Raw genomic sequence first — 24,845 nt, 5'->3', positions numbered from 1 at the left:
CAAGGCCTCGGAGCAGGGGGCGAGCCTGCCGCCTTCTATATTTAGGCCTCCGGGCTAATTTTATCCGGGGGCGGTGCCACCTCCGCCGCACATGCGCGCGGACTTGCGCGGCCCCAACACGCGCTTCCGCCGCCACTGCGGTCGCCAGGGAAACCGACGTCAGCGGCTGAGCTCAGCGGTTGCTGGAGGGCCCGCAAGAGGGCGGGGGGGCGACCCCTCCCCCATTTCTCGGCGGAAACGGGGGAACGACACACTCCTGCACTCGCAAGCGCGACCAGGGGTCGCCCACCTCTAATAGATCCCCAGTCCCCGGAGGGCCGAGTGGCCCTAGGAAGAGGGGCAGCCATCGGGGTTTCAGAGGCTGGCCTTGCTCCCCAGGGCAAAACACAACCACCACCGCCCTCCGCGCAAAAGCCCTTAGACTGGCGCTCGCCAGGATCCCAATCATTTTGGTCAAGACAACACAGCCTTTCCTCCTCTGGCCCCTGCACTTCTCCCGACCCCCCAGGACCGAGGCCTGCCATTGTCAGGAACCCAGGAATCCTCTCTCTTCGGTCCCTTACTTTTCTATACACTCGCCACCACCGCCACCCCCCCCACACACACCCATCCGAAGCAGACACACTCTGCTCTGACCAAAGGACGGACAAAGGCCAGCAGACGGCTGTTCCCTTACTCTCCCTCCAACCACACCCCCAACCTCAGAGTATTTTCTGAGCTTCAGGAGAAAAGGGAAGGCTGTGGCCAACAGCAGGAACTAGCACCGGGAACGAGATGTTCCAGTTTGAACCGGGCTGACATCACAGCCGGCGCGAGGCCAGGGACTGGAAGAGGGAGCGCGGGAAGCGCGGAAAGCCCGGAGGGGTCCTGGTGCTGGGGCAAAACCGGGGACCCCTGAGTGACAAAGGCAGCAGGGGCCATGCCTGATGAGGGTCAGGTGTGGGGCCGGGGCAGCTGGGAGCTGGGGGCAAAGCTGGAGGTAAGGTAGGCAGGTCAGGAGTGCGGACGCCCAGTGCAGGATTGTGAGGAATACCTAGGTCCCCGGGGACAGGGAGAGGGTGGACAACGGCAAGGAAGGCGGATTATTAGTGTGCCGTCTGAGCGCCCGGGCCGAAAGCGGCCCATCAGGCTGGAAGTGGCGGCAGTCCGGCTCCGGGCCGAAGACCGGCCCCTGGGGTGGCCGCGGAGATGCTTACCTGGCCGCGCGAGCGCCCTCCGGCCGCCTGCCCGCCGCCGTTGCAGCCCGCAGCCGAGTGCAAGCTCCGCGGGGCCAGGAGGCGGGTTGCATAACGCCAGGCGCTGCCCCTCATTGGCCTCCTGCCGGCGGAGCCGCAGGCCCCGCCCCCAATTGGCTGGGGATCTCGTCCCGGCGCCTGATTGGCTACTGGCCCCCACTGAGGTCAGGGCTGTGTCACACACACGGGCGCACGTGGATCTGGGTGCTGGCGCTGGGCTGAAGGGCCCCAGACACCACAGCCCAGCCAATGGGCGCGGGACGCCTTGTACAGTAAATAATGGAAGGGAGGGGAGGGGAAGGGAGGGGAGGTAAGCTGTCCCTCTTCAGCGAAAACACCAGGGCCACAGTAGGTATTTAAGAGAACTATACTTCCTGAACTGACCAGCCTTGCACGACGGGACACCCTGGCCTTGCCAGGGGTGGGCAGAAAGAATGCAGACCTTAGGAGGTGGGCCAAGCTGGATGAGACAGCTGGTCCCTGGAAGGAGATGGACAGAAAACTCAGCTTGGCCTTTCCTAGGTTCCCCTCCCCAGCCTTGTCATCACAATGAAGCCATTTTACTCAATCCCTTCCTCTGACACTTCAAATCCTGTGGACAGCTAGGAGGAAGGCAATCGAGGGTCCACATCTGAGGAGGGGGTGGAGTGGGGGGAAGGATGCGAACAATAGAAGGGGCAGCCAGAGCCAAAAGGAGCTGTGAAGGGAAACAATGGCAGGTGTTTCCATGGCCAATCAGAGAAAAGGTCACCGGGCAACCTACGTGGTGACTAGTGCTTCTCTCCTGAGGATGCAGCCACCCACAGTTACGGCTGCACCAAAAGTAGGGGCCAGGCAGCCAGGGCTCCAGGGGAACAAAGCAGTGGCTGAGAGAAGAAACCTTAGAGAAAGGTGGGGTGGCGAGGGCTTCAGGTCCCCACTGCAAGGAGAAGAGAAAGCCAAGGACCTCATCATCTGTCTCCTTAACTGTATTCCGCAGCCCCCAGGAGAGAACCTGACACACAGTAGGTGATCATAAACATGGTGACTTTGTAACTAGAGCTAGGGGAGGGGGAGGGGCCTCAGTAATAGAGAAGGAGCTGGAAATAATAATTTTTTTTCTTTTAAGAGCAAGAAGCAGAACACTGAGTCCTAATTTGGGGGAATAAAGTGCCAGCTTGGGCCGCAAAGAGCTGCAGTTACACAGACCCCCTCCATCCAAGACTGATGTGTAGTTCCTCTCAGGGCTCCCTGGAAACGTGGGTGGCAAGTGAAGAGGCTGATGCTGAGGTAATCAGCGTGGGTGCACACGCCTCACTGTCACGTGGCCTAAGCTTTCCTTAACAATTGTGTTCCCCATGGTGGGTGGCGGGGTGGGCAGGGTCAGGGCTCTGTGGAAAAGCTTACAGAATAACCCAGAAAAACCAAAGCAGGAAAACACAGGAAATAAAGGATTGAGGAGCCTGGATTCTCAGTCTTCTCTCCTTGAAAATGTCCCCCCAACTCATATAGTGTGGCCCAGTCCCTTGTCTCCTTTTCAGACACCTCTTCTCTGGAAACATCCTTTTTCTTCTTCCTCAGCACTCCTTAGGGCTCTAGATGTGATCTCCCCCGACACAGGCGATCCTTGCTCTCCACCTCCACCTCCATATTTTTCTTTTGCGTAGACAAAAGGGTCCAGCGCTCCTGCAGCTCTCAAGGCCCTAATCAGGATCCTGCCTCACGGTCCCCACAGTAACCAGACCCTGCTGCCGTCAATGGAGGAGAGGGGGCGGGAGGCGGCGGTGACGTCAAAGCGGAGGAAGGGGGCGGGGCGAGGCAGCCGGGGGAATGTGGGGCAGGGAGGCTGGAGAGGCAGCGGTTTGGGAGGCGGCCAGCCCGAGAGGGCGGCGGCCAGCGAACTTGGGAACATCATGTTCTTTTGGCTGGTAGCCCAGGACATGCACCCAGCCTGGGCGCCTCCCCCCAACCCAACGACAGCCGTCCTGTCCCAAAGCCAGGGATTCCTGGAGAGAGGATTAGGAGGAAGGGGTGCCCCCCCTCCCCCGCCTGGCTCTCTTCTCCAGACTCGCATCCGCCCTCCCCTTGGCTTGCTCCTACAGCTCCTGGCATTGGCTTTCCCCCTCTCCCAGACTGTACACATCTGCTGGCCCGATCCCAAAGCCAGGGCGGGGAAGTTGGAGGCCGGTTCTGCAAGAGACCTTTGCTCCTTCCCTGAGGCCCCCTTCAGAGCCTGAATCTCTTGTTACTATGGTAGCAGAGACAGGGAGGAGGGATAGGGAGGAGAATGGGTCTAGGATGAGGAACTCGAACTGGGAAAGAGCAAGTGGCCCAGCCTGGGGCCTGGATCTTGGGACAGGGATAAAAGGGAGGAATGAAGGTTTGGGGTTGGTGCCTCAAGACAAGAACCAGGAAGAGGGAAATGGGGCAGGGGTCACCAAAATTTGCAAAAAAAACTTAAGAATGTGAGAATAGTTCCCAACCACAGCATTCACATAAATCTTACACCCTGTCACTGTTCTTTTGTCACCCTATAGCAATTCTTACCTAAAAAAAAAAAAAAAAAAAATTAAAAACATGACCCAGGTATTGCGCTGAGCACTTTACATACATTATCTTATTTAATCTTCAGAACAATCCTGTGAGATAGGTATCATTATCCCCATTCCACAAGGACCAACTAAGGCTCAGAAGTTACCAAACTTGCCTAAAATGCCTCATAATCAGTTCTCAGGCTCTTAACAAATGGGACCCACGGCTCAAATCTGAGCTCTGATAATGGCTTGTCATTCTGGTTTCTTACCCTTCAGGAACCTGTGAGGTGTTACCAGCTCTGGGAACCTGGGCCTCTCAAACACTCAGCCAATTCTAACTTTGGTGCCTAAAACACAGACTCCATCCAACCTCTCCTCTACGCTGGGACATTCAGTTTGCACTCTCCACACACTTCAAATCATCACAGTCCCAGTTTTCACATGCTCACAAAGTCCTTGAGATCACCCTAGCAGCCACCAGCCCCAGTGATTTCCTAGGAACCCCACTTCCTCACTCTTCCACCTTACTGCAGGTCACTTTACCACAGGCCTGGTTGCTTGTACAGACAGATACCAGAGCACCCTGTTGGTGCCTCCTCACCTCCAGGGGCTCAGGAAGACACGTGTACAGCCAATCTGCACAAGCCCATCCTCCCTCTCAGGATCCGACAGTTGCTACCCCACGTTTACTCCCAAAGATGGCTCCGAGTCCCAACCCCTCCCCTTTACACATGAGAAAGACATCCAGAGCCCTGATGTGGCTAGCTCAGGGTCACACAAATCATAACCTCACCCCTTTTCAAATCACCGTATCTCCTTTGGTACCCTCTCAACTGCCCTACCAGGACCTCTCTCCAGCCTCAGAACCCCTGCCTATCTCAAGTGATTAAGGCACCTACCCAAACAGCAGTCACGCACTGGAACGTCTCCCACCGGCTCTCAGGGGTCCTGTCCGGTACCTCCCTGGGAGCAGGGCTCTCAGCTCCTTCAGTTCGCTGGCTTCTGAGCCCCTTCCCGCGGCAGTCAGGGGTACAGGGACCCTAGGGCGTTGAGGGATTTGATGTCAGGGATTCCCGCTCCCCTCTCTCTAGAGCTGAGTTCGCAGCCCCTACTCCCCCGCAACCATCAGAGCTCCCACCGCGGTGATAACGCATTTGCAAGATCCCCCTCACGGCAATGCATTAACACCCCTCCTTACAGAACTACCGCGGAAAAACCCATACCGACCGCCGCTCCTCACCCTCCACGCCTGAGCACTTACCGCTCAGCGCGCACGCCGTCCAATTTCTTCCCAACTAGGATCAAGGAGACTTGTTTTCGCTTCTCCAGGCCCTCCCGCCGACCAGGATGCCACGCCCCTCAAGCTTATTGGCCGAAGGACGCCGACCCATGCCCCGCGCCGCGTGCGGCCGCCCAGCCCCCGCACAGCCGCCATTGGCGCCGCCCGCCTCCCTCTTCTTCTCATTGGTCAGTTTGCCAACCAGCAGTAACAGATTCACGTGCGGAAGGGGCCACCCTAGCACGTTGATTGGAAGCTGACCGAAAGCCACGCCCGCACCCACCTCCGAAGTTCTTATTGGCTGTGGCAGCGTCCCCCGACCTGCCTAGGTCGGTGACGCAGGCGCCAGTCCAGTCCTCCAAATTTTCTCATAGGCTGAGAGGTCCCGGAGCTGTAGAGGACACGTGCGGGCGATCTCACGCGGCAACTTGTTTACCTAGAAGCTGGGGATTTTCCTTGACGACACGCTAACCCAGGACGGCCGAGTCTGCCGCAGATATGAGCGGTGGTGGCTTTGGTGGGGGCGCTTTGTGAGCCGTCACGCGCGTGACAAGAGCGCCCCCGCGCTGGGACTGCGGACCTGGGTTCCTGAAGCTCCCTGAAGCTGGAAGCTGCTGGCCTTACGGTGAAGCGGTCTTCAGGTCTTAGTGCCGCGTGGTAACGATGAAGATGATAGCCACCTCCCAGATTATATTTTTTGTGGGCCAGGCCATGCGCTTCTTACAAACCCGGAGGAGGCGACTGATCTACTTCCCACTGTCTCATAAATGAGACTGAGATCCAGAGAGGTTACATAATGTATCCGGATTAACACGCTAGTCTCTAGTGGGGTCAAGATTTGAACTCAGGTCCCTGATACGATAAAGGTGGGTCCTAAGGCCTGCGGGAATCCTAAACATGTGAAGGACTCAGTAGATGAAGCACAAGAAGGCCCTGAGCACTGTCTTGAAAATAGTAAGCCCGTAACAAGTGATGACCATTATAATGACTGTATACATAATAAGAATCACCTGGGTCCCTTACAACTGCTGAATCAATCACCGGGGATGGGGCCTGAAAATCTATTTTTAAAAGCATTCCCGGTAGTTCTTAGGAGCCTAAAAGTTTGGGAAACACTAGTTACGTTTCCTAGGCTGCTGAATCCTCACGCTGCAGCCCAGAAAAGTGGGCCCTCCAGAACTCACCTAGCACTCGCCACCCACTGTTAAAAGTGCCTGTGGGCAGGGATGCTAGGGTGCCACATCAAGGGCGTTATGGAGCTGGAGGTTAAAGGAGTTCAGTAGGGGGTCTAGAGCCACCAGTCGGACAACAGAGTGCAGGGCCAGCAGGCCATCTACAGCCAGCTCCACACCGCACTCAGCTGGATCTCCCTGAGCTGTTTTGTTCAATAAGTATTTACTAACGCCTTCCGGATGTTAGCACTGTGCTAGGCACAATGAGGGAGAGATGTTTCACAGTTGTCCATCTACTTCAGGCCTAGGAGTAAATGACCACGGGAGAGACTGCAGAGCATTTGAGACTTAAATCAAGGAGTAGAAAGGGATCCAATAAACAGCAGGAGCATGCCCGCAGGGAAGGGGGGGCGGAGCTGGGAAGCCCAGACCTCAGGGTTCACGGACGGAGAGACACTGGGATTATGAACACTTCCCATTATCAACTCCTGGTGCCCCCTCGTGGCCACTTGGTGAATCACACTTTGCCTTTGCCCTGCCCAAGGTCAGGCCCCCTGGCAAAGCTGTCCCTTCCAGATGTATCTTCTCAACCTTCCTGTTACACCTGCAGATCCAATACGCTTCCCACTGGTTAAGAAAAGATCTTAAAAACACCACCTGGTTACTCATTACACATTTATTGTACATTTTCACAATCTGGATGCGCCACAGAATTGGGGGCATGGGGTGAGGGAAGGGGGGCAGGGGATACTGGGATAATATGGGGGGTCTAGAACACAGCACCCTCACCCCCAGCATCTCTCCCTACCCTTTCACACCACAGCTTCGATCTCCCTGCTCCCCCTCCACAAAGGAACCTCGACTGTGGGGGAAAGAAAGTTTAGGGGGTGCCCTCCAGTGGCAGGTTAAGGGACTGCACCCTCAGACCCCTAAAATTGTGCCATTTAAAAAGACATTAGACCCTTCCTTCATCATTTCACCCAAGGAGGAGACCCGGAGAGGGGCAAGAATCCCCGTCTTGCAGCGCGTCCCATGCACACATTGGCAGTGACCAGTACCCCCAGTCTGAGTTCAAGGGGGCAGTCAGAGGAGCTGGGCAGTGACGGGGCAACACCCCCCAATGAGGGAGGAGGGATTTCAGTCCAGCCCCCAGCAGGGGTGGGGCCAGAGATTTCAGGAAGGAACTGGGGGGATTCTTTGCCCTGCCCCATCCTCCCCAAGGCAGTGATGACCCCCCCGACACACTGGCAGCCACCTCTCCCAAGAGAGATCAGATTGTGGCCAACCCCCAACTCTCCTGGTGGGAGGAGGAGGAGGCAGATCAGGCAGATGGGAGGGAGACCCCATGGGAATGTCAACTGAGCACCCCACATGGAAACTGGGGAGCAGGAATGTGGGGAGAGACTCCAAGTGGCAGAATTATTGGTCCATCATAACACACTGAACTCCAAGACACTTACACACCAGCTGGGGGGAGGGAAAGGAGGGACAAGAGGTTTGGAAAATCGGGGTAGGGGAGGCAAACTGGACTAGGGGTGCTAGGAGGGGGCGATCCTGGGGCCAGAACAGCCTGGCTCCCCAAAAGCCCAGGCTCCCCACCACCTGCAAGTAACGTCATGCAAATGAAAAGTGTGATACAAGGACCAACAGGGACTAACTCCTCAGTAAAAAAGAAACACAGGTTGAGAGACTGAACAGAAGAGAAAATGGGGGGTAGAAGGAAACCAAAAGGGATGTCAGTAGGCAAATGGATGCTAATTAACATGCTGGAAGCTCCCAGAAGACCTTGGGATTCTTAGGACCATAAGGGACCAGTCTCGGAGCCTCCCAATGATGCAAAGCAGATGCACCTAGGGAGGCCTGGACAGTTGCTTTTTATATTTTTTGCAGGGGGGTGGAGGTATGCAGAAGTCCAGGGCGGGAGGAAGGATCAGCTAAATCCAAGGGAAGGAGAGGAAGAGGGGACTGCATAACAGATGCAAATGAAGGGGACTTGGGGCTGGTCAGGAAGAAAGGGAAGGAGGGAAAGAGAAAAAGGAGGTGATGAGAACCTCAGGAAGGGGTGTTAAGGACAACCGGAAAAAATCTTCTAGTAATAAAACTACAAACAGACCAAATATATATAATATTATATATGTATAAATAACAGCTGGCTATTTACAAGGGGGCACACACACAACACACACACACGGATCCGGGGAGGTGGGGCTGGAAGATATGGCTGAGAGGTGGAGGAGCAGCTGGGGGTGGGGGGAGAGGCCCTTCTCTGGGCAGGGCAGGCTCCTCAGGGGTTTAAGAGCTGAAGTAAACTGTGGAGAGGGAAAGAGAAGGAAGAAGAGGGAGAAGGGAGAAAGAGAGAGAGAAAGCGGTGTGTCAGCCCGGCCCTGCTCCCACCTTCCCCACCTCCCAGCTGGTTGACATCCCTTCCCCTCCTGGCCTCAAGTTCTCCATCTGTAACACAAAGAGGCTGTACAGGTCGGTTCCAAGGTCTCTTCAACTCCTTGAGGCCACAGACCCCTAATCCTCTGGGCCTCTGAGACCACAGCTCTCAGACAGTGGGGTGGCTGGCTTCCTAGCTGTTTCTCAAGCCCCTGGGTCTTGGCTGCTCTCCCACTCCCCAATTCCAGGGTTCCCAGACTGGGCTCCTAGGCCCAAAGGGTCCTCAAGGGAGCAGTGGGGATCCACCAGCTTTCCTGTTTCCAAAAATCTTAACAGAAATTGCCCAGAATCAGGCAAAGAGCAAGCTAAACAGCTTCAAGGTTTGGGGCTGTAGATGAATCAGAACTTCTACTGGCAGCTACATGTGCTTTCTGCTGAACAGTAAAAACTAGGTTAATGACCTTCAAAACCCAGAAATCACAGGGGAAACCTCTTCAAGAAAGGGCCCTAGCCACTCCCACCCTACTCACCGATGATGATAATGAGGATGATGGCGCAAATCACTCCCAAGATGATCATCATCTGGGGGCGAGAAGGGAGGGTTAGTGAGACAGACCATGATACTCCAGTCACCCACCACTCCTCCTACCTGCCCTCCCGCCTGCCTCCACCCTTACCTTGAGGTTTTTCCACCAGTATTTGCGCTTGAGCTTGGCTGCACTTGTTTCAAACTGGGAGGCCCCTGCTTGGAGTGCGTCTGCACGGTCGTCCAGCTCCGACAGCTTCTGGTCCCGCTCCAGGACCTTGTCCACGTTCACCCTCATGATGTCCACCACCTGGGGGAAGGCCCGCAAGGCAGGGGGAGTGTGCCAAGGCCCATCGCAAAGGGCACTCCTCCACCGTGAGCCCACATATGGAACACGCACCCCGATGCTGCCTGGCTAACATGACAAGGACATACACAGAACATGCCTAGCACAGCCGCAGATGCGCCAAGGAGCACGCATCACGGGCTTGCTGGTAGCCAGACATCACAGATATCACAGCAGCACCCTCTATTTACCGAGCCTCAAGCAGCCTGCCAGTCACCAGAACACACCCGCCCAGGGTGAAACACCCCAGGCTAGCAAGGCTGACTGACACCTCGCGGCCCTCCCAACTGCAGGCTGACAAGGACCGGGCATGATGGCATATTTTTGCCCCCTAACTCATTAACATGAACTGCCATCACCCCCAACCCAAGATAGGCCCGCACACCTGTTTCCCAACCCTCAGGGTCCTTCCCACTGGCCTCTGACACCCGCCCCCCACACACACACAACTCACCTCATCCACCTGGGCCTGGGTCTGCTGCAGTCTCCTGTTACTGGTGAGGTTTGGAGGGGGCGCAGGGGGGCCTCCCTCCCCAGCCGGGGCGGCAGGGGGGGCGGTGGCAGCCGTGGCCGACCTGAAGGGCAGGGACGGATCAAGACCCAAGGGCTGGAGCCCTTGGCCCCGCAGCCAGGGCCCCGCCCATCCGCCTGTCCATCCATCCGTCCCTCCCTTCCTCCTTCCCGGGAAGAAAGCCACCCGATAGGAACCCTGGACTCCGTCCGGCCCCGCGGGCGAGTTGTTGCGTGACCTTGAGTGAGGCCCCCTCCCCCCCGGGCCTCAGTTTCCCCGCCTGTCAAATGAGGGTGGACCGAAACGACAGGCGGCAGCGATGACAGGGGCGGGGCGGGCGCACGCCGGGTCCGCTCCCTCCCGCGGCCAGGGCCCGCGCGGCCAGCCGGGGACGCGAGGCCCTCCGGCTGCCTGCGCGCAGTCACTGGCGCCGGCCTGGTCTCGGGGTGCGGGGCGCGCTGGGGGCTCGAGTCGAACCCCAGGCCCTCCCTGGGCCTGGACCCAAGGGCGGCGGCCGGCGCGGGCCACCCGGTGCGGGCGCGGGCACCAACTCACATGGCGGGGGCAGCGGGCGGAGAACTTGGCAGCGGCAGTGATGGCGGCAGCAGCTCGCGCTGGCTCCGACTGGCGCTGGCTGCCCGGGACAGGAAGATGGCGGCCGCACGTCACTCACATCCGGGCACTGCGGGAGGGGGCGGGGCGCGGCGGGCCTGTAGTCGGCAGCCGGGCCGCGGGGGCGGGGCGCGGAGAGCGGAGATCGCGGCTGGCTGGGCAGCTGGTCTGGCGCCGCGGAGCCCCAGCCACTCCCTCATCGCCCGGGAGCCCGGAGCCTGGCGGCCGCGGCTTCCCCACACCAACAGCTGGCCCACCCGGTCTGACCACAGCCCTCCCCGTCGTCCCCGTGCCCCCGCCGCCTGGCCCTTACGGCACCCTTCAGCCCCAAACACGTCCTCCTCCTCCCCCGTGAAACCCATCAACCGGTCCGCACCCCACTCAGCCCCAGGTCTCGGCCTGCCCCCAGGTCCCAACGCCTGCTGACCCGCCTTCAGCATGTGGAATGGGCGGGCGGGGGTAAATCAGAAGGGGCAAGTGCAGGTTCCCGGGCCATGCGGATAGCTGGGACCCCGCTGCTGAGGTGAAGTGGTGGCAGTTGGTCCCCAACCCCTTGCCCCGCAGGTGGATATCTCAAGGGAGGTCTGGGGCCCCTGACAGCTGAGTAGGGGGGATAGCAACACGATCCTCACAGCTGAGGTTCAGACCAGGGGTCCTTGGCAAGAGAGGCCTGGCTGAGGTGGGGCAAGCTTAGGGCGCCGGGAGGAGGGCACGGGACTGCCCCGTGGGGCTGCTTCAGGTGGTGGCTGCAGACTGGCCTAAACCTAGCTCCGTCCCAGAGTGGGGCAGCTACCCTGGCAGCAGCAGGAGGGCTCAACCTCTGATCCCAGGCACAGGGCCTGGGTGAAAGGACAGGACTTTTGCTTTTTTGTGGTTTTGGTTTTCCTTTAGGCGGAAGGACAGTAAGTAGGCAGGGACGGCACCTGCGGTACCCAGGCACTTGGTACTACTGTACGTGCGGATTAACCTCATGGGTGTCAGCCTAACAGCTCCTGTCCTGGCTCTGGACCCAAAATATACTACATATGTAGAGGCTACATGTATATGTGTTAAATGGCTTGATCTGGGACCCGGTAGGAGATAATCCACTACCCCTGCCGTCCCTGACTGGTCTCTGTTCAGGTCCTCTAAACTGGCGCAGCAGCTGACACACCCACCCCGCTCCTTCCCAGAAGGACTGGCCCCCTGAGGCAGGGGAAGATGGGAACAGGTGAGCTGCCTGTCCGGTGGGATGGGTTAGGGCCAACCTCAAGAGTGAAGAAGAAGACCTAGTGGCCCGGGGGGCAGGGGTGCTCACTGTGTCCCTGGAAGGTGGGCAGGGGAGGCTGGTGGCCTTGGTCTCTGAGACAAACAGGAGCTAGCTTCTTCCCTCCCCCACCCAGGCTTCCCAGGGCCTCCGGGTGTGACAGCCTCCCCCATGCAGCACCCCACCCCCTCCCAGCAGAAGCCTGGGACTGGCTCTGTCACCAGAGGTGTCATTTCCCAGCTGTCCGGGGGAGGTGAGTGAACTGGGAGTGTGTGTTGGGTGTGGGGACCCAGCAGATCTAAGATAAGATGCGCTCAGCTCCCTTCCCCTCCCGGGAGCCGCCACTTCCCTGGTCCTTGGGCACTGACACACAACGTCTGGGTGGCTCAACCTATGTGAAAAGGAAGAAAAGAACAGCTTCCCTGATTGTCTCAGATGATGCTGTGGGAGCCTAGCTCTTGCTTTTTTTTTTTTTTTTTTTTTTTTGCGGTAAGCGGGCCTCTCACTGTTGTGGCCTCTCCCGTTGCGGAGCACAAGCTCCGGACGCGCAGGCTCAGCGGCCATGGCTCATGGGCCCAGCCGCTCCGCGGCATGTGGGATCCTCCGGATCCTCCCGGACCGGGGCACGAACCCGTGTTCCTTGCATCGGCAGGCGGACTCTCAACCACTGCGCCACCAGGGAAGCCCTAGCTCTTGCTTTTTGGCCCTGAGATTACTTTCTAGCCAGAGAACAAAGACGCCAAATTCCAGGCTTTTGAGTTCAAAAGCCTCAGGGTCTGGGTCTCAGACAGGTAAGGTTGGAAGGGGGTACAAACAGGCAGTGCTCCCCACCCACACCCTGCCCCGACACCCTACGCTAGCAGGGGAGAAGCTAGTGGAGGACCAGACACAATGATAGACACGGGTGTAAGAGTGATCCTCATTCCCCAACGACCAAGTCCAGGGGACATGGAAGGGACGGAACCCAGAATACACTGGGGGAGCCAAGGCCATGTGGTGTGGCTTGGAAAGCTGGCACATTGCTATTGTTCTTGGATCCTGGGGGCAGCAGCAGCAGAACAGAAATGAGAGCACATGGACCCATGGAGGCGGGGACCCGGGAGGGTTTATCCCCAAGAGAGGACACTCAGCTCACTGAGCAGCCCTCCCCACCCACGCACCTATACTGTGGTGCTAGGGAACTCCCCACATTTACATCAGTGGTGGAGGTGGGAGAAGAGGTGGGGTGGGGAGACCAGGTGAGTTCACCTTGAAATGACTAAGAGAATGTTTTCTGCAAGCAGCTAGAATGGAGACCCAAAATAGAGGTAAATTGAACTAAAGAAAAATAAAGTAATATATTTGCATAACTGAGATCGTAACTTCTACATTTACCTGCTTCTGGGGGCTGGTAGCCAAATTTCCAGGCTCCACTCCCAACGCTCATTCAAAAGATGTGCAAGGGGGCCAAGCACCTCCAATGATTCTGACGTAGGCGGCATGGCAGAGACCTTTAATAAAGGTTTAATAAAGGTTTTCTTTTATTGCTTTTTCCTCTTCTAACAACTGACTTCAAAGTTGGGGTGGAAGGGAGCTGGGTCAATGCCCCACTGACTCATGAACTTGCTCCATCCACATGAGTCAAACTTGACCAAACTAGTAATTAATTTCAGAGACCTTGTGTGTCCCTCAACACAGCATGTACAGAAAAGGCCTTCTAATTAGGAGGAGAATCATGCCCCTGAGAGGGCTGCATGGAATGGGGACCAAGGGCTCTACCCTCCAAACTGGAAGGCTCAGGGCTGCCTGCCAATCCCTGGGCTCCTGGAGGGAAGGGAAACTACCAGGTACCTACTGCATGTGAGGAGCTTTACATGGATTGCCACCCACGTTCAGTGTCCTAATTACGCAAATAATATGACTGCATTCTCCTCAAAAAATATTAAAACACTAGACATAAAACTGAGGTTCCCTTGGACACCCCCCACTTCATCTTCTTGTTTTACTTTCTGGGAGTTTTCCTGTGTCCTCCTTTTGGGGAAAAAAAGTTTTTTGTTATATTTGTTTTTTTCTATTACTCTTTATCCTTAAATAAAGATGGATGTTGATTACCTTTTTAATTTCCAAAGTGCAATATCTTCTCGCATCTCTCTGCATCTATGTTTTTTAAATGCAGTATTATATTGTAACCCAAGAAATAGATAACAATCAAAATTCAAAAGGTACGAAAGAACGTACAGCGAGCCTTTGTCCTGAGCCACCCAAGACCCCTCTTCCACACAGCTGCTGTTTCAGTCTTGTAAATCCTCCAGAATGGTTGGTGCAGAGACACAGACATAGATACTTCTTTTCTCTTCAAAAATACAAATGCTAACAGACTATATGCATTGAGTTTCCCCTTCCATTTTTTTTAACTTTCCAATTATAGAGTTATTTTCTTTTTTTCTTGTGCTTCCTAGTTTCTCTATTTCTTCCAGATTTCTTTGATAGGCTTTTTAATATCTGGGAGGAATATATGGGAGGAGTCTCTCTCTTTTCATTTTGGAGGCTTTCCTTAAATGTCTGCTGGTCATTGGCTCTCTGTTAATATCTAATAGGGAGCCAGCAAGAAGCGGAAGCTCTGTGTGTGTGTGTGTGCGCGCGCGCGCATGTGTAGGGGGAGGGCACTCATTGACTGTCCGCTTTGCTGTAGGACAGTGGAAGCCTTTTCACGCAGACTCCCAAATGTTGACAGGTGGCAGGCTTTCTCTGGGGCCGTTCAGTTTTTTGAGAGAAGAATATCCTCCATTCTCCATCCCTGTCCTGCATGGGTGTGGGTTGGGAGGGCAGGGTGGGAGTTCCTGTTTCTGGCTTCAAGCCTCACCTCTGCTGCGCCTGGGGTCCCCAAGTCCAAAGCCTCCCCAAAAATGAGTGTGCGGAGGGTCGGTGTGTGTGACTCAGATGTGAGAGGTGGGGCTTCCCTGGTGGCGCAGTGGTTGAGAATCTGCCTGCTAATGCAGGGGACACGGGTTTGAGCCCTGGTCTGGGAGCGTCCCGCATGCCGCGGAGCGGCTAGGCCCGTGAGCCACAACTACTGAGCCTGCGCGTCTGGAGCCTGTGCTCCGCAACGAGAGAGGCCGCGATAGTGAGAGGCCCGCGCACCGCGATGAAGAGTGGCCCCTGCTTGCCACAACTAGAGAAAGCCCTCACACAGAAACGAAGACCTAACACAGCAATAAATAAATAAATAAATAAATAAATAAATAAATAACTTACTAACCTCCTACCCCCAACAACAACAACAAAAAAAAGATGTGAGAGGTGAGGGAGACCTAGGGGTCTCGACATCCTGAACACAGGCTCTCGGCCACCCTCTGTGTTCAGCCAGGCCCTGACCTGGAGTCTAGGGACCTCCAGGATCTTCGAGCATCATTTCTTGTTCATTCTGTCACCACCCTTAGGCCACTGTCCAGCCTCTAAAGCCTGTTGGAATCATTTTATCCACTGCTGTCTTCTCTCCGGGTCTTTGTCCTTGTACATACATGCCTCTCTGACGCCTCTCCTGTTATCCAGTTTAGTTATGGAAGGGAGAGAAGACAAATGCTCATGTTTACATGTCTTCCATGTTTAGCCAGAAGTCTCACCACAGTTTATTTAACTAGTCCCTCAAGGACCAACTTTGGATTTTTTTTCTGTTTTCTTTTTGACCGCTCCTTGCAGAATCTGAGTTCCCTGACCAGGGATGGAACCCGTGCCCCCTGCCTTGGGGCGTGGAGTCTTAACCACTGGACCACCAGGGAAGTCCAAGGACCAGCTTTTAGGTTGTTTCCAATTTTTCCGCTGTTACAACAGTGCTCTTAGTGACATTGTTGTAAATACCTCCCACCATCAGTCAGCCCTCAGGACAATCCTATGAAGTAGGTATCGGCTTGATTTTACATTTGGGGAAACCTAGGCTCAGAGAAATGCCTTGGTGGGATCTTTTATTAAATTGGTTAGTCAATGTTTTCTTTCATATTTAGAATATCTCTTAAATTTTTTTTGTATGCAACATAATATAGTACATAAACTGGTACCTTTTTAATCTGTGTAGTTCTCCCTTCTCAGGTACCAAGCACGGTGCAGAAGCCAGGCAGGCAAATGAATAATGAATGGTGGTGAACCGCAGTCTCAGTGAGGAGTGTTTTAAAGGAGAGCCCAGCCCAGCAGGCCTGGGAGGCCTCCTGATCCCATACCCTCACTCTGCAACCTTCCATTCATTATTCAATAGAAATTCACTGGGGTTAACAAGCTCCTCTCTCAAACACTTGCTGAATTGAGTCAACTGATCTGGCCTGACAGCCAGGAGTCTCAGGTTCTGGTCCCAGATCTCCTTGTCTGCCTGATGACCTCAAGCGAATAGCTTTCTTCTTGGGCCTCATCTTCCTCATTTGTTAAATGAGGGCTCTTTCACTCTACAATGCCGGGCACCGTGCTGGCACCAGGAGCTACAATAATATACAAGAAAAGAGATCATTAAACAGAGCATGGGGAAATTCCCTGGTGGTCCAGTGGTTAGGACTCTGCTCATTCACTGCTGAGGGTGCAGGTTCAATCCCTGGTCGGGGAACTAAGATCCCGCAAGCCGTGCCATGCGGCCAAAAGGAAAGAAAAAAAAAAACCCACAACACATCATGTTTGTCAATTATACCTCAACAAAGCTGGAGGGAAAAAAAAGCACCCACCATGATCTTTGATGGACGTAATGATCAAGACACTTGACAACACAGCTCAGACAGACTTAAACCAGAAAGGAGGCTTTGAGGGCTCACAAGACTGGAGTGTAGCTGGAAACAGCAGGGTCCAGGTACTCAGGTGATGTCATCAGGGATCTGGTTCTCTGTTTCCAGCCCTGCTGCCCTTTGCCTTAGCTTCATTTCCAGACAGGGAACAGAAGCAGCTGCAGGCTCACATTCTTTTAAAATGTTAGTTTAAAAAAAAAAAAGAATGTGGTTCAAAATTCCAAAAATTCAAAAGAGCATATGGAGAAAGTCTCTCTCACCCTTTTCTCCCAGCCCTCCAGCTTCCACCTCTCAGCCCCAGTCCTCCCAGTAGTTTCCCTCCTTCCAGAGATGCTCTGTGCACATAGCTTTCCACCTTTCTTTACACAAATGGAAGAACACAAACTGTTCTGTAACTTGCTTTTGTCACTTAAGTATCTTGGAGACTGTTCCATAACTGTGTATAAGGTTTGCTTTTGTCCTGGCTGCAGTGTTACGTGGTAATGTAGTGTAACCAATCCCCTGTTGACAGACATTTGGTTCCAATCTTTTGCCAATACAAGCAAAGCTGCAAGGAATAATCTACACATCCCCATTCTACCTGTGTGCAAATCTGAAGGGCTAATTCCTAGATGTGAAAGTCCTAGGTCAAAGGGTATGGGTCTTTGTGATTGATTTTGATTTTGATGGAATATTGCCAAATTGCTCTCAGGTGGATGTGTTACCAATTTTTATTCCACCAACAAACAGGTGAGGCTTGTTTACTTAAACCCAATACCCTCTTCAACTCTCTATGAAACTTCTTGGTCATTGAGAATGTAAGTTAGGCATGATTTGCATCTGTCTTATGCTGAATGAAGTCAGGCATCTCTTCCTATATTTGAGAGTTCTTTATATTTCCTTTTCTGCGAAATGTCTGTACAGTTTTTTGTACATTTTTATTGGGTTGTCGGTATTTTTCTTACAGATTTGTAGGACATTTTTATGTATCAAAATTAGCTCTCTCTAATACGAGTTATGAATATTTTTCTTTAGATTTTCAATTATCTTTTAACTTTCGCTTTTTTTTTTACCATGCATACTTTTAACATTTTAAATACATATTTAAATATATTAGTCTTGGGCTTCCCTCGTGGTGCAGTGGTTGAGAGTCTGCCTGCCGATGCAGGGGACACGGGTTTGTGCCCCGGTCCGGGAAGATCCCACATGCTGCGGAACGGCTGGGCCCGTGAGCCATGGCCGCTGAGCCTGTGCGTCCAGAGCCTGTGCTCCACAACGGGAGAGGCCACAACAGTGAGAAGCCCGCACACCGCAAAAAATAAAGAAAGAAAGAAAGAAAGAAAGAAGTCTTTTATGACTTCTGCATCTTGTTTTCATACTTATGTCTTCCCTACTCCAAACTATTTACTTCTGTGGTATTCTGACCAGAAATGCATAACCTCAATCTAATCACGAGGAAACATTGGACAAATCCAAATTGAGGGACATTCTGCAAAATAACTCACCAGTACTCTACAATGTGTCAAGATCATGAAAGGAAAAAAAAAAAGACAGGGACTGTCTCAGATTAGAAAAGCCTAAGGAGACGTGACAACTAAATGCAATGTGAAATCCTGGATTAGATCCTGAGTCAGAAAAAATGCATTAATGGGAAAACTGGAAAAATTCAAATATGACTTGTAGATTAGTTAATAGTATTGTATCAACACTAATTTCCTGGTTTCCATAATTATACCATAGCTATGCAAGATGTGAACATCTGGAGAAGCTGGGTGAAGGGTATACAGGACATTTGTACTGTTTTTGAAACTTCTCTGTGATCTAAAATTATAAGGTATTGATCCATATTTTCCCCCCAATGGCTACTCAGTTGTTCTAATAAACTTTATTGACTAATCCCTTTCCCCACTGATTTTTTTTTTTTTTTTTTTACTTTTAAATTATAAAAAACACATAAAACTTACCATCTTAACCTCTTTTTTTTTTTTTTTTTTTTTTGCGGTACGCGGGCCTCTCACTGTTGTGGCCTCTCCCGTTGTGGAGCACAGGCTCTGGATGCGCAGGCTCAGCGGCCATGGCTCATGGGCCCAGCCGTCCCACAGCATGTGGGATCTTCCTGGACCGGGGCACAAACCCATGTCCCCTGCATCGGCAGGCGGACTCTCAACCACTGCGCCACCTGGGAAGCCCCATCTTAACCATTTTTAAGTGTACAATGCAGTAGTGCTAAGTACATTCATATTGTTGTACAACCAATCTCCAGAACTCTTTTCATCTTGCAGAACTGAAACACTCTACCCATTAAACAACTCCCCCTTTTCCTCTCCCCCGGCTCTTGGCAACCACCGTTCTACATTCCGTCTCTATGACTTTGAGCCTACTCTTGGTACCTCATATAAGTAGAATCGAGCAGTATTTGTTTTTTCATGACTGGCTGATACTGATTAACAAGCCACTAATTTCACAATAAAATGAAAACCTATTTTTGATGCTAATTGGCAAAGCCTCTGGTGTTGGCTAAGAGATAGATAGTTGAGGTGCTTGTAGTAAGTACTTCTGAAGTGTGGATGAAGCAATTGAGGCACAGAGAGGTTTAGTGACCTGTTGGTGATCACACAACCAAGGAGAGAGGGTGCATGTTAACCCCAGGATTGGCTCCACAGCTCGCTTCCGGTCTCTGCCCCAGGCTGGGGAGCACAGAAGAGAGCCAAGGCATGGAAACCAGCAGCATCTGGGTGGTGTCTGAAGACAAGAGGTGGATGAAGTCACCCAAGGAGTAGTGACCACCGGCACTTAAGAGGCAAGCAGAGGTGACAACCCGGTAATATGTCCCCAGTGACTGGCCAGCTGTGGGTTCTCAGTCAATATTCATTAGCTGAGCCTAAGAAGGAGCAGCCAGAACTGGGGGAGGTAAGCCAGGGGAACTCATTTCAGAAACGAAGGGAGAACAAATTTCAAATGAGGGGAGTGGTCAACATATTGGAAAGAGATCAAACTCTAGTCTGAGAGGGAACCTCTGGATTTAGGAACAAAGAATCACTGGTGATGAGAGGCTTCTTGGGATTGCAGGAGCAAGAAAGTGCTGGTAAATGTTTAACAACTCACTTTCCAAAAAAAAGTACGCATTTGTGAATGTACATAAGTTTATTATAAATTTTACTGATATAAAGGATATGTAACAGAATCCACAAATAATAAAATGTACAATATTCTTTATTGTAAATGCTACTCTGTATCCATGATTTCATAAATGGAGTTATATCCTAAGTACAAGTGCAGTTCCAACGTGAATGTTGGTTGATGTTTTTCATTTATATTTTTGAGTAAGACAAAAATGAGACACACGATATGCTGAAACCTCACAGATTCCTCAATGACTTGAGTGATTTCTTTGCTGAAACTGACAACAGTTTTCAAACCCTGGAATGTATCCTCAACTTTCTGTGCTATTCACAGTGTAACAGCCTACAGACCTGACACTTCAAGATTCTTTTTAAATTAATTTATTTTTGGCTGCGTTGGGTCTTCGTGGTGGTGCATGGGCTTCTCATTGTCGTGGCTGCATGGCTTCCCTTGTTGCGGAGCATAGGCTCTAATGCGTGTAGGCTTCAAGAGTTGTGGCTTGCAGGCTCCAGCGCTCAGGCTCAGTAGTTATAGCGCACGGGCGTAGTTGCTCCGCGGCATGTGGGCTTCTCCTGAGCCAGGGCTCGAACCCGTGACGTTGCAAAGGTCCACCTTTTTTTCCTCGCGGACAACCTGCCCCCTTTCTTCTCTGCTCCAGCCACACTCGAGGACCTCACTCAAACAGCTCCTGAGAAGCAGCACTCCTGCCACCTTGGGCAATTTCATTACTCCTTCGTAGCACCTGTAAATCGCCTCTGCAGCTTTTATCACAATTTAGAACTAAACTACTCTGGGAGTACCAGATACTTCTCTCTCTTTCCATGAGCCGCAATATCCGTGATGGCCGAGGATCAAACATCTACTCCGTCAGTGCCTACTACAGCATACAATGAGTATCCATAAAGAAGCTCTGCCAGAAAACAGCTAGGAAAGGTTTATGTACGTATAGGAATCACCTGCAGGGCATCACCAGGAAACACCTCCTTGCATGCCTTTTTGCTTGTTTAAAACGGTCTGGGGGCTCTCCGGTGGCGCAGTGGTTGAGAGTCCGCTTGTCGATGCTGGGAACGCGGGTTCGTGCCCCGGTCCGGGAAGATCCCGCATGCCGCGGAGCGGCTGGGCCCGTATGCCATGGCCGGTGAACCTGCGCGGCCGGAGCCTGTACTCCGCAACGGGAGAGGCCACAACAGTGAGAAGCCCGCGTACCGCCCAAAAAGGAAAAAAAAAAAAAAAGGCTGGACTCCACCTTTTAGAACTGAAACATACAAACAAAACCTTCCCAACAAACAACAAACCTTCTCTTGGAAACGTGACCTTGCAAATACCCCGTGACAAATCAAAAACCTTCGACTCCTGTAGTTTTCGCAATGCGAAAGAGTGCGTTTCAATAACTTCTTTTTGAACGTATTCTTGCTATAAACTACCAAGCAGAAATGAGGTACTCTTAAATAGACTATCGACCGAAAACAAGGTTCTTCAGGTTCTTGAAAGGAAGAACCCACTACAAGGAAACTGAAGGAAAACATCCAACCCTCTCCTGCAGAATAATATGGAAACTTCGATACTAATACTTCCGGAATAAAACTAAAACACAGAAAACCCACTTCCCAAAAACCAAGGATACATATAATACGTAATTAAAAAATTTAGAAGCTTGATAACATATGCCTAGGAATTACCACCACACAACCTCTCCAATAAAAAAAAAAACTAAGCTCTCTTTCTTGAAAAAAAAACAAAAAACCTCAACACCAACAGATTTTAAAAAAGGCCTGTACTCCACACATGATCAACACCGTGAGACCTATAAAACACCTTTTTTTTTTTTTTTGGTAAGTACACCATACCGCTAAAAACGGCTGTCTTCTACCCACGAAAAAAACTACACCAAAAATAAGGATCGTCAGAAAGAATCAGAAAGGAGCAATCAGGATGTTGCGAAGCCTGATTACGCACAGCCGCTAATCACGAAATCATGCGAGCTCCAATCATCATTTTCTATTCTGTTCTCCAAAAGGAGAAACAGGTAAGGATTATCCTACCTGACGATACAGACTACCCTGGGGCATTCCGTACTCTGGGAAAAAGATTCCACTTAGAGCGAGGGTGAGAATCCAACACGTTAGCCCGAGCAACCTAAAGCTATCTAGGTTCTTCCATTTCTGTTGCTACATTTGTTTGCAGATGTTATAAAATATATTTTTGCATTTGCCGTCAAAAAAAGCATAGGCTAATTCTTCCCAGAACGCTCCACTCACTTAAGAGCTTGCTGTCCTACCCGGCCGCCTCACTTTATTTACATATCCCCGCCCACTCCCTTCCGCCAGAAATCTACCGTAATAACCAAAATAAAAGCGACACCTAGTATCTTAGAGTGCAAGACTGTTCCGTTTCTATAGTAGATTGGCCACCCCAAGTTTCTCCTGAAATTTTTATGTCTTGATCTTTCTTTCTTTCTTTTTTTTTTTGGCCACGCTGCGCAGCATGCGGGATCATAGTTCCCCGACCAGGGATCGAACACGCGCCCCCTGCAGTGGAAGCGCGGAGTCCTAACCGCTGTACCGCCAGGGAATTCCTGTAAGTCTTGATCTTACCCTAAAATATATTTTTTTACGAAGAACTGTAAACAAAACTCATAACTCCAGACTCGAGAGACAATTACCCTAACACTGACATCCTCCACCAAATGCAGTTTTAGGGGGAGGGCTGAAGCCTATGGTTTCCTTCTTCCAGGAACGGCGAGTGGTCCCTCGCTTCTCCAGCCTTCATCCCTACTTCCAGTCACGAAGGTATCAGAAAGGTTTCTTTTTCAGCCCAAAGACGCTGATGAATAATGCTATTTCGGTGACGGCTGGGATGGCACTACGGAAGGTAAGTGATGGGTTCAGGGTCCCTTCCAATAAAAATATCCAAATCCCCAAGCCAGCAATCCCACCCCCAAAGTGTAGGAGTGGGGGACCTCAAAAAGACCACGGGATGTTGAGTGGATCTGATATCTTATACATGGAGTAAAGGGCTGGGTAGGGGAAACCTTCAGATTTAAAGTAAACCATCCTTCCCCGTCCTCAAACATTGGGTGCTACCATACCTGCAGAAGACAAAAATGTACCAGTACGTGGTGCACTCCCAACGCTCAAATATGAAGAAGGATAGGGCCACAGATGCACTACAGTGAGCCCCAATGGCTTGGGAACGCACCAGAGTCAAGGAAAGCCTTTGGATCAATAGATAGTGATGGGCCAGAAAAGGCCAGTGGTGGGACTGGCATCTGCATTCTGGTTCACCTCCTGGGGAGCAGGGCACCTCTTGCTCCCTTTGCCACACTGCAAAGGCCAGAGCCAGCAGCCCTGACTTCTGAGTTTTAGAACTGCCATGTGAGTGGAGGCTGGAACTGAGCTTGCACAGCTGGGGCCCCAAGCTACCGCCACCCCATATCTATCAGGTGAAGTAGTAGGCTGCCCATCTACTCCAAGCACACGGGAATGCTCACAGTGACATTATACACCCTGCTAGAATCACTCTCCAGCACACTGGTCCTCCCCGTCCACTATCCCAGTGTCAAGAGCCTTCCCTGATCCATCTTCCTCAGTCTCTTCTGCGTTCCCATACTGCTTCACATCTTTACACATCCTATGGCACAGTGCTTATCACACTGAATTACACATGTCTGTCTGTGTGTCTGCCTCTTCCTCAAGAGAGAAAACTGTGTTTTACTCCCATTTTGAGATCTTCAGTGCCTGACTCATAGCAGGAGCTTAACAAGTGATCAAAGATTGTATTAAATCTTCTACATTACCTAAGAAGATCTCTCAACTGGAGTGATTCTGTTTGCCTGCCAGGGCAAACACCACTGTGCCAGAAAGGCCTAGTTAGGTGGCTGAAGGGCATTAAGATGGAAATGGGCCGCACAGGAAAGGTGCACAAGTAGAAAGGATACAGATGAGGCTCTGGGTGCTGTTGAACATGGACACTCCTGAGAAGAAACCGGCCAGCTCCACTGCAAAGAGGGCCAGGGTGACAGAGAGCGCTGCCACCAGCCTGCAGAAAGGAAGGGAGTTGGCTTAGGCCTTCTGGCCTTTTTCTAACACCCCTTCACTCCCACTACTGCTTAATTCTGACCACCCTGCCCCAAGTGCTCACTGCATGTCCTGCTTTTCATACTCCTCGGGGGTGAACCTGAGAGGCAGGCAGGCCTGGATGTTGCTGTCCTGGGGAGCAGGGCAGAAAGAAAGAGAAGTTGAAAGAGGGTCGAGCGGCGGATAGCGGTGGAATGGGAGGACCCCACCGGGTAAGGCCCCGGAGGAAAAGGTGCGGTGGGGCTGGGACCACCCCAAGGTGGGAAGGGGGGCGAGAGGAGGGGAGCCATGGGTCTTACCCGCGACCAAAATAAGGTGATGACGACCACCAAATGCGCCAGGAGCGTCAGAAAGCGAGAGGGCACGAGTCCCGAGATCCGACCCATGGCCCCCAGGGTTAAGGGTTACCGCCTGGAGCAGAGGCCGTGGTCTCTGGGACTGGAAGCTCAGGGAGGGCCACTCCTCAAGTCTCCCAGGCTAGCCTACAAAAATTCGACGTACTCTGCCTTCCCGCTCGCGCTGGTGCCGCCCAGTTGCCTTGGTAACCGCATAAGCGGGGGCTACGACGGGAATCTCTGAAAATATCGCGAGAGCGGTAAATCATCGCGCCGCCGAGAACTCCTAGAGGATCGCGGGTACGGGTCCTCTGTACCTCATCCCGGCCGGGTGCGGACAGCCAGCCCTCTCCCCGCGCGCAGCCGAGCTATCGGCACCTGAGAGTGTGCGGCGGTGGCGCGGTTCGCACTGCCGACTCTGCCGGCGCAGCCCCGGCGAACGGAAACCCGCCCTGCCTAGCCCGGGACACTCCTTCCTCCCCGATGCCCACGCCGGGAGCCGCCCGGCCCCCAGCCCCCGCTGCGCTGCCCAGGACGACCCTCCGGATACCACTGTCACCGCCACGCCGGCCTTAGGGCATCGCCATGCCTGAGGCCTGGACACTCTCTTTTCTTCCATTCTCCGCATCCATTTAGCTTCCACCTGCCCTGGGCCGAACTTGGAGAGGTGGATGCCCCTACATTGTCCGGCTGTCGTTTATTCTCCCGGAGCCCCTGGTTGTCGGCGGACCCCATACCTGAACCTTCCTTGATTCTGGTTCCCCCCAACCAACT

General features: G+C 52.7%; 2 protein-coding genes across 6 annotated transcripts; both read right to left on the bottom strand.

Moving 5' to 3' along the window:
- Positions 1-8,369: 8,369 nt before the first annotated feature.
- On the bottom strand, positions 8,370-10,552 carry VAMP2 (vesicle associated membrane protein 2). Its single transcript, XM_079725251.1, has 5 exons — positions 10,517-10,552; positions 9,905-10,025; positions 9,256-9,414; positions 9,109-9,160; positions 8,370-8,508 (listed from the first exon to the last, which is right to left on the bottom strand). Coding segments are annotated over exons 1-5 (351 nt in total). The 5' UTR covers positions 10,519-10,552; the 3' UTR covers positions 8,370-8,491.
- Positions 10,553-22,452: 11,900 nt separating this feature from the next.
- Positions 22,453-24,122, bottom strand: TMEM107 (transmembrane protein 107; the record flags this gene model as incomplete). Of its 5 annotated transcripts, none has more annotated exons than XM_079724760.1 (5): positions 22,453-22,522; positions 22,749-22,845; positions 23,598-23,716; positions 23,801-23,868; positions 24,036-24,122. In XM_079724760.1, 5 exons carry the CDS (start codon positions 24,120-24,122, stop codon positions 22,453-22,455), a joined length of 441 nt encoding a protein of 146 aa, XP_079580886.1. The 5 variants fall into 5 exon arrangements, with proteins under 5 accessions (XP_079580886.1, XP_079580888.1, XP_079580887.1 ...); XM_079724762.1 differs by having other exon boundaries at positions 22,770-22,845; XM_079724761.1 differs by having other exon boundaries at positions 23,598-23,698.
- Between the last annotated feature and the right edge of the window lie 723 nt (positions 24,123-24,845).

The sequence above is a fragment of the Hyperoodon ampullatus genome (genome assembly GCF_949752795.1).
Source record: "Hyperoodon ampullatus genome assembly, chromosome: 19".
NCBI classification, from domain to species: Eukaryota; Metazoa; Chordata; class Mammalia; order Artiodactyla; family Ziphiidae; genus Hyperoodon; species Hyperoodon ampullatus.
The sequence above is the reverse complement of the archived record's forward strand: the minus strand, read 5'-3'. Positions and strand labels throughout refer to the sequence as shown.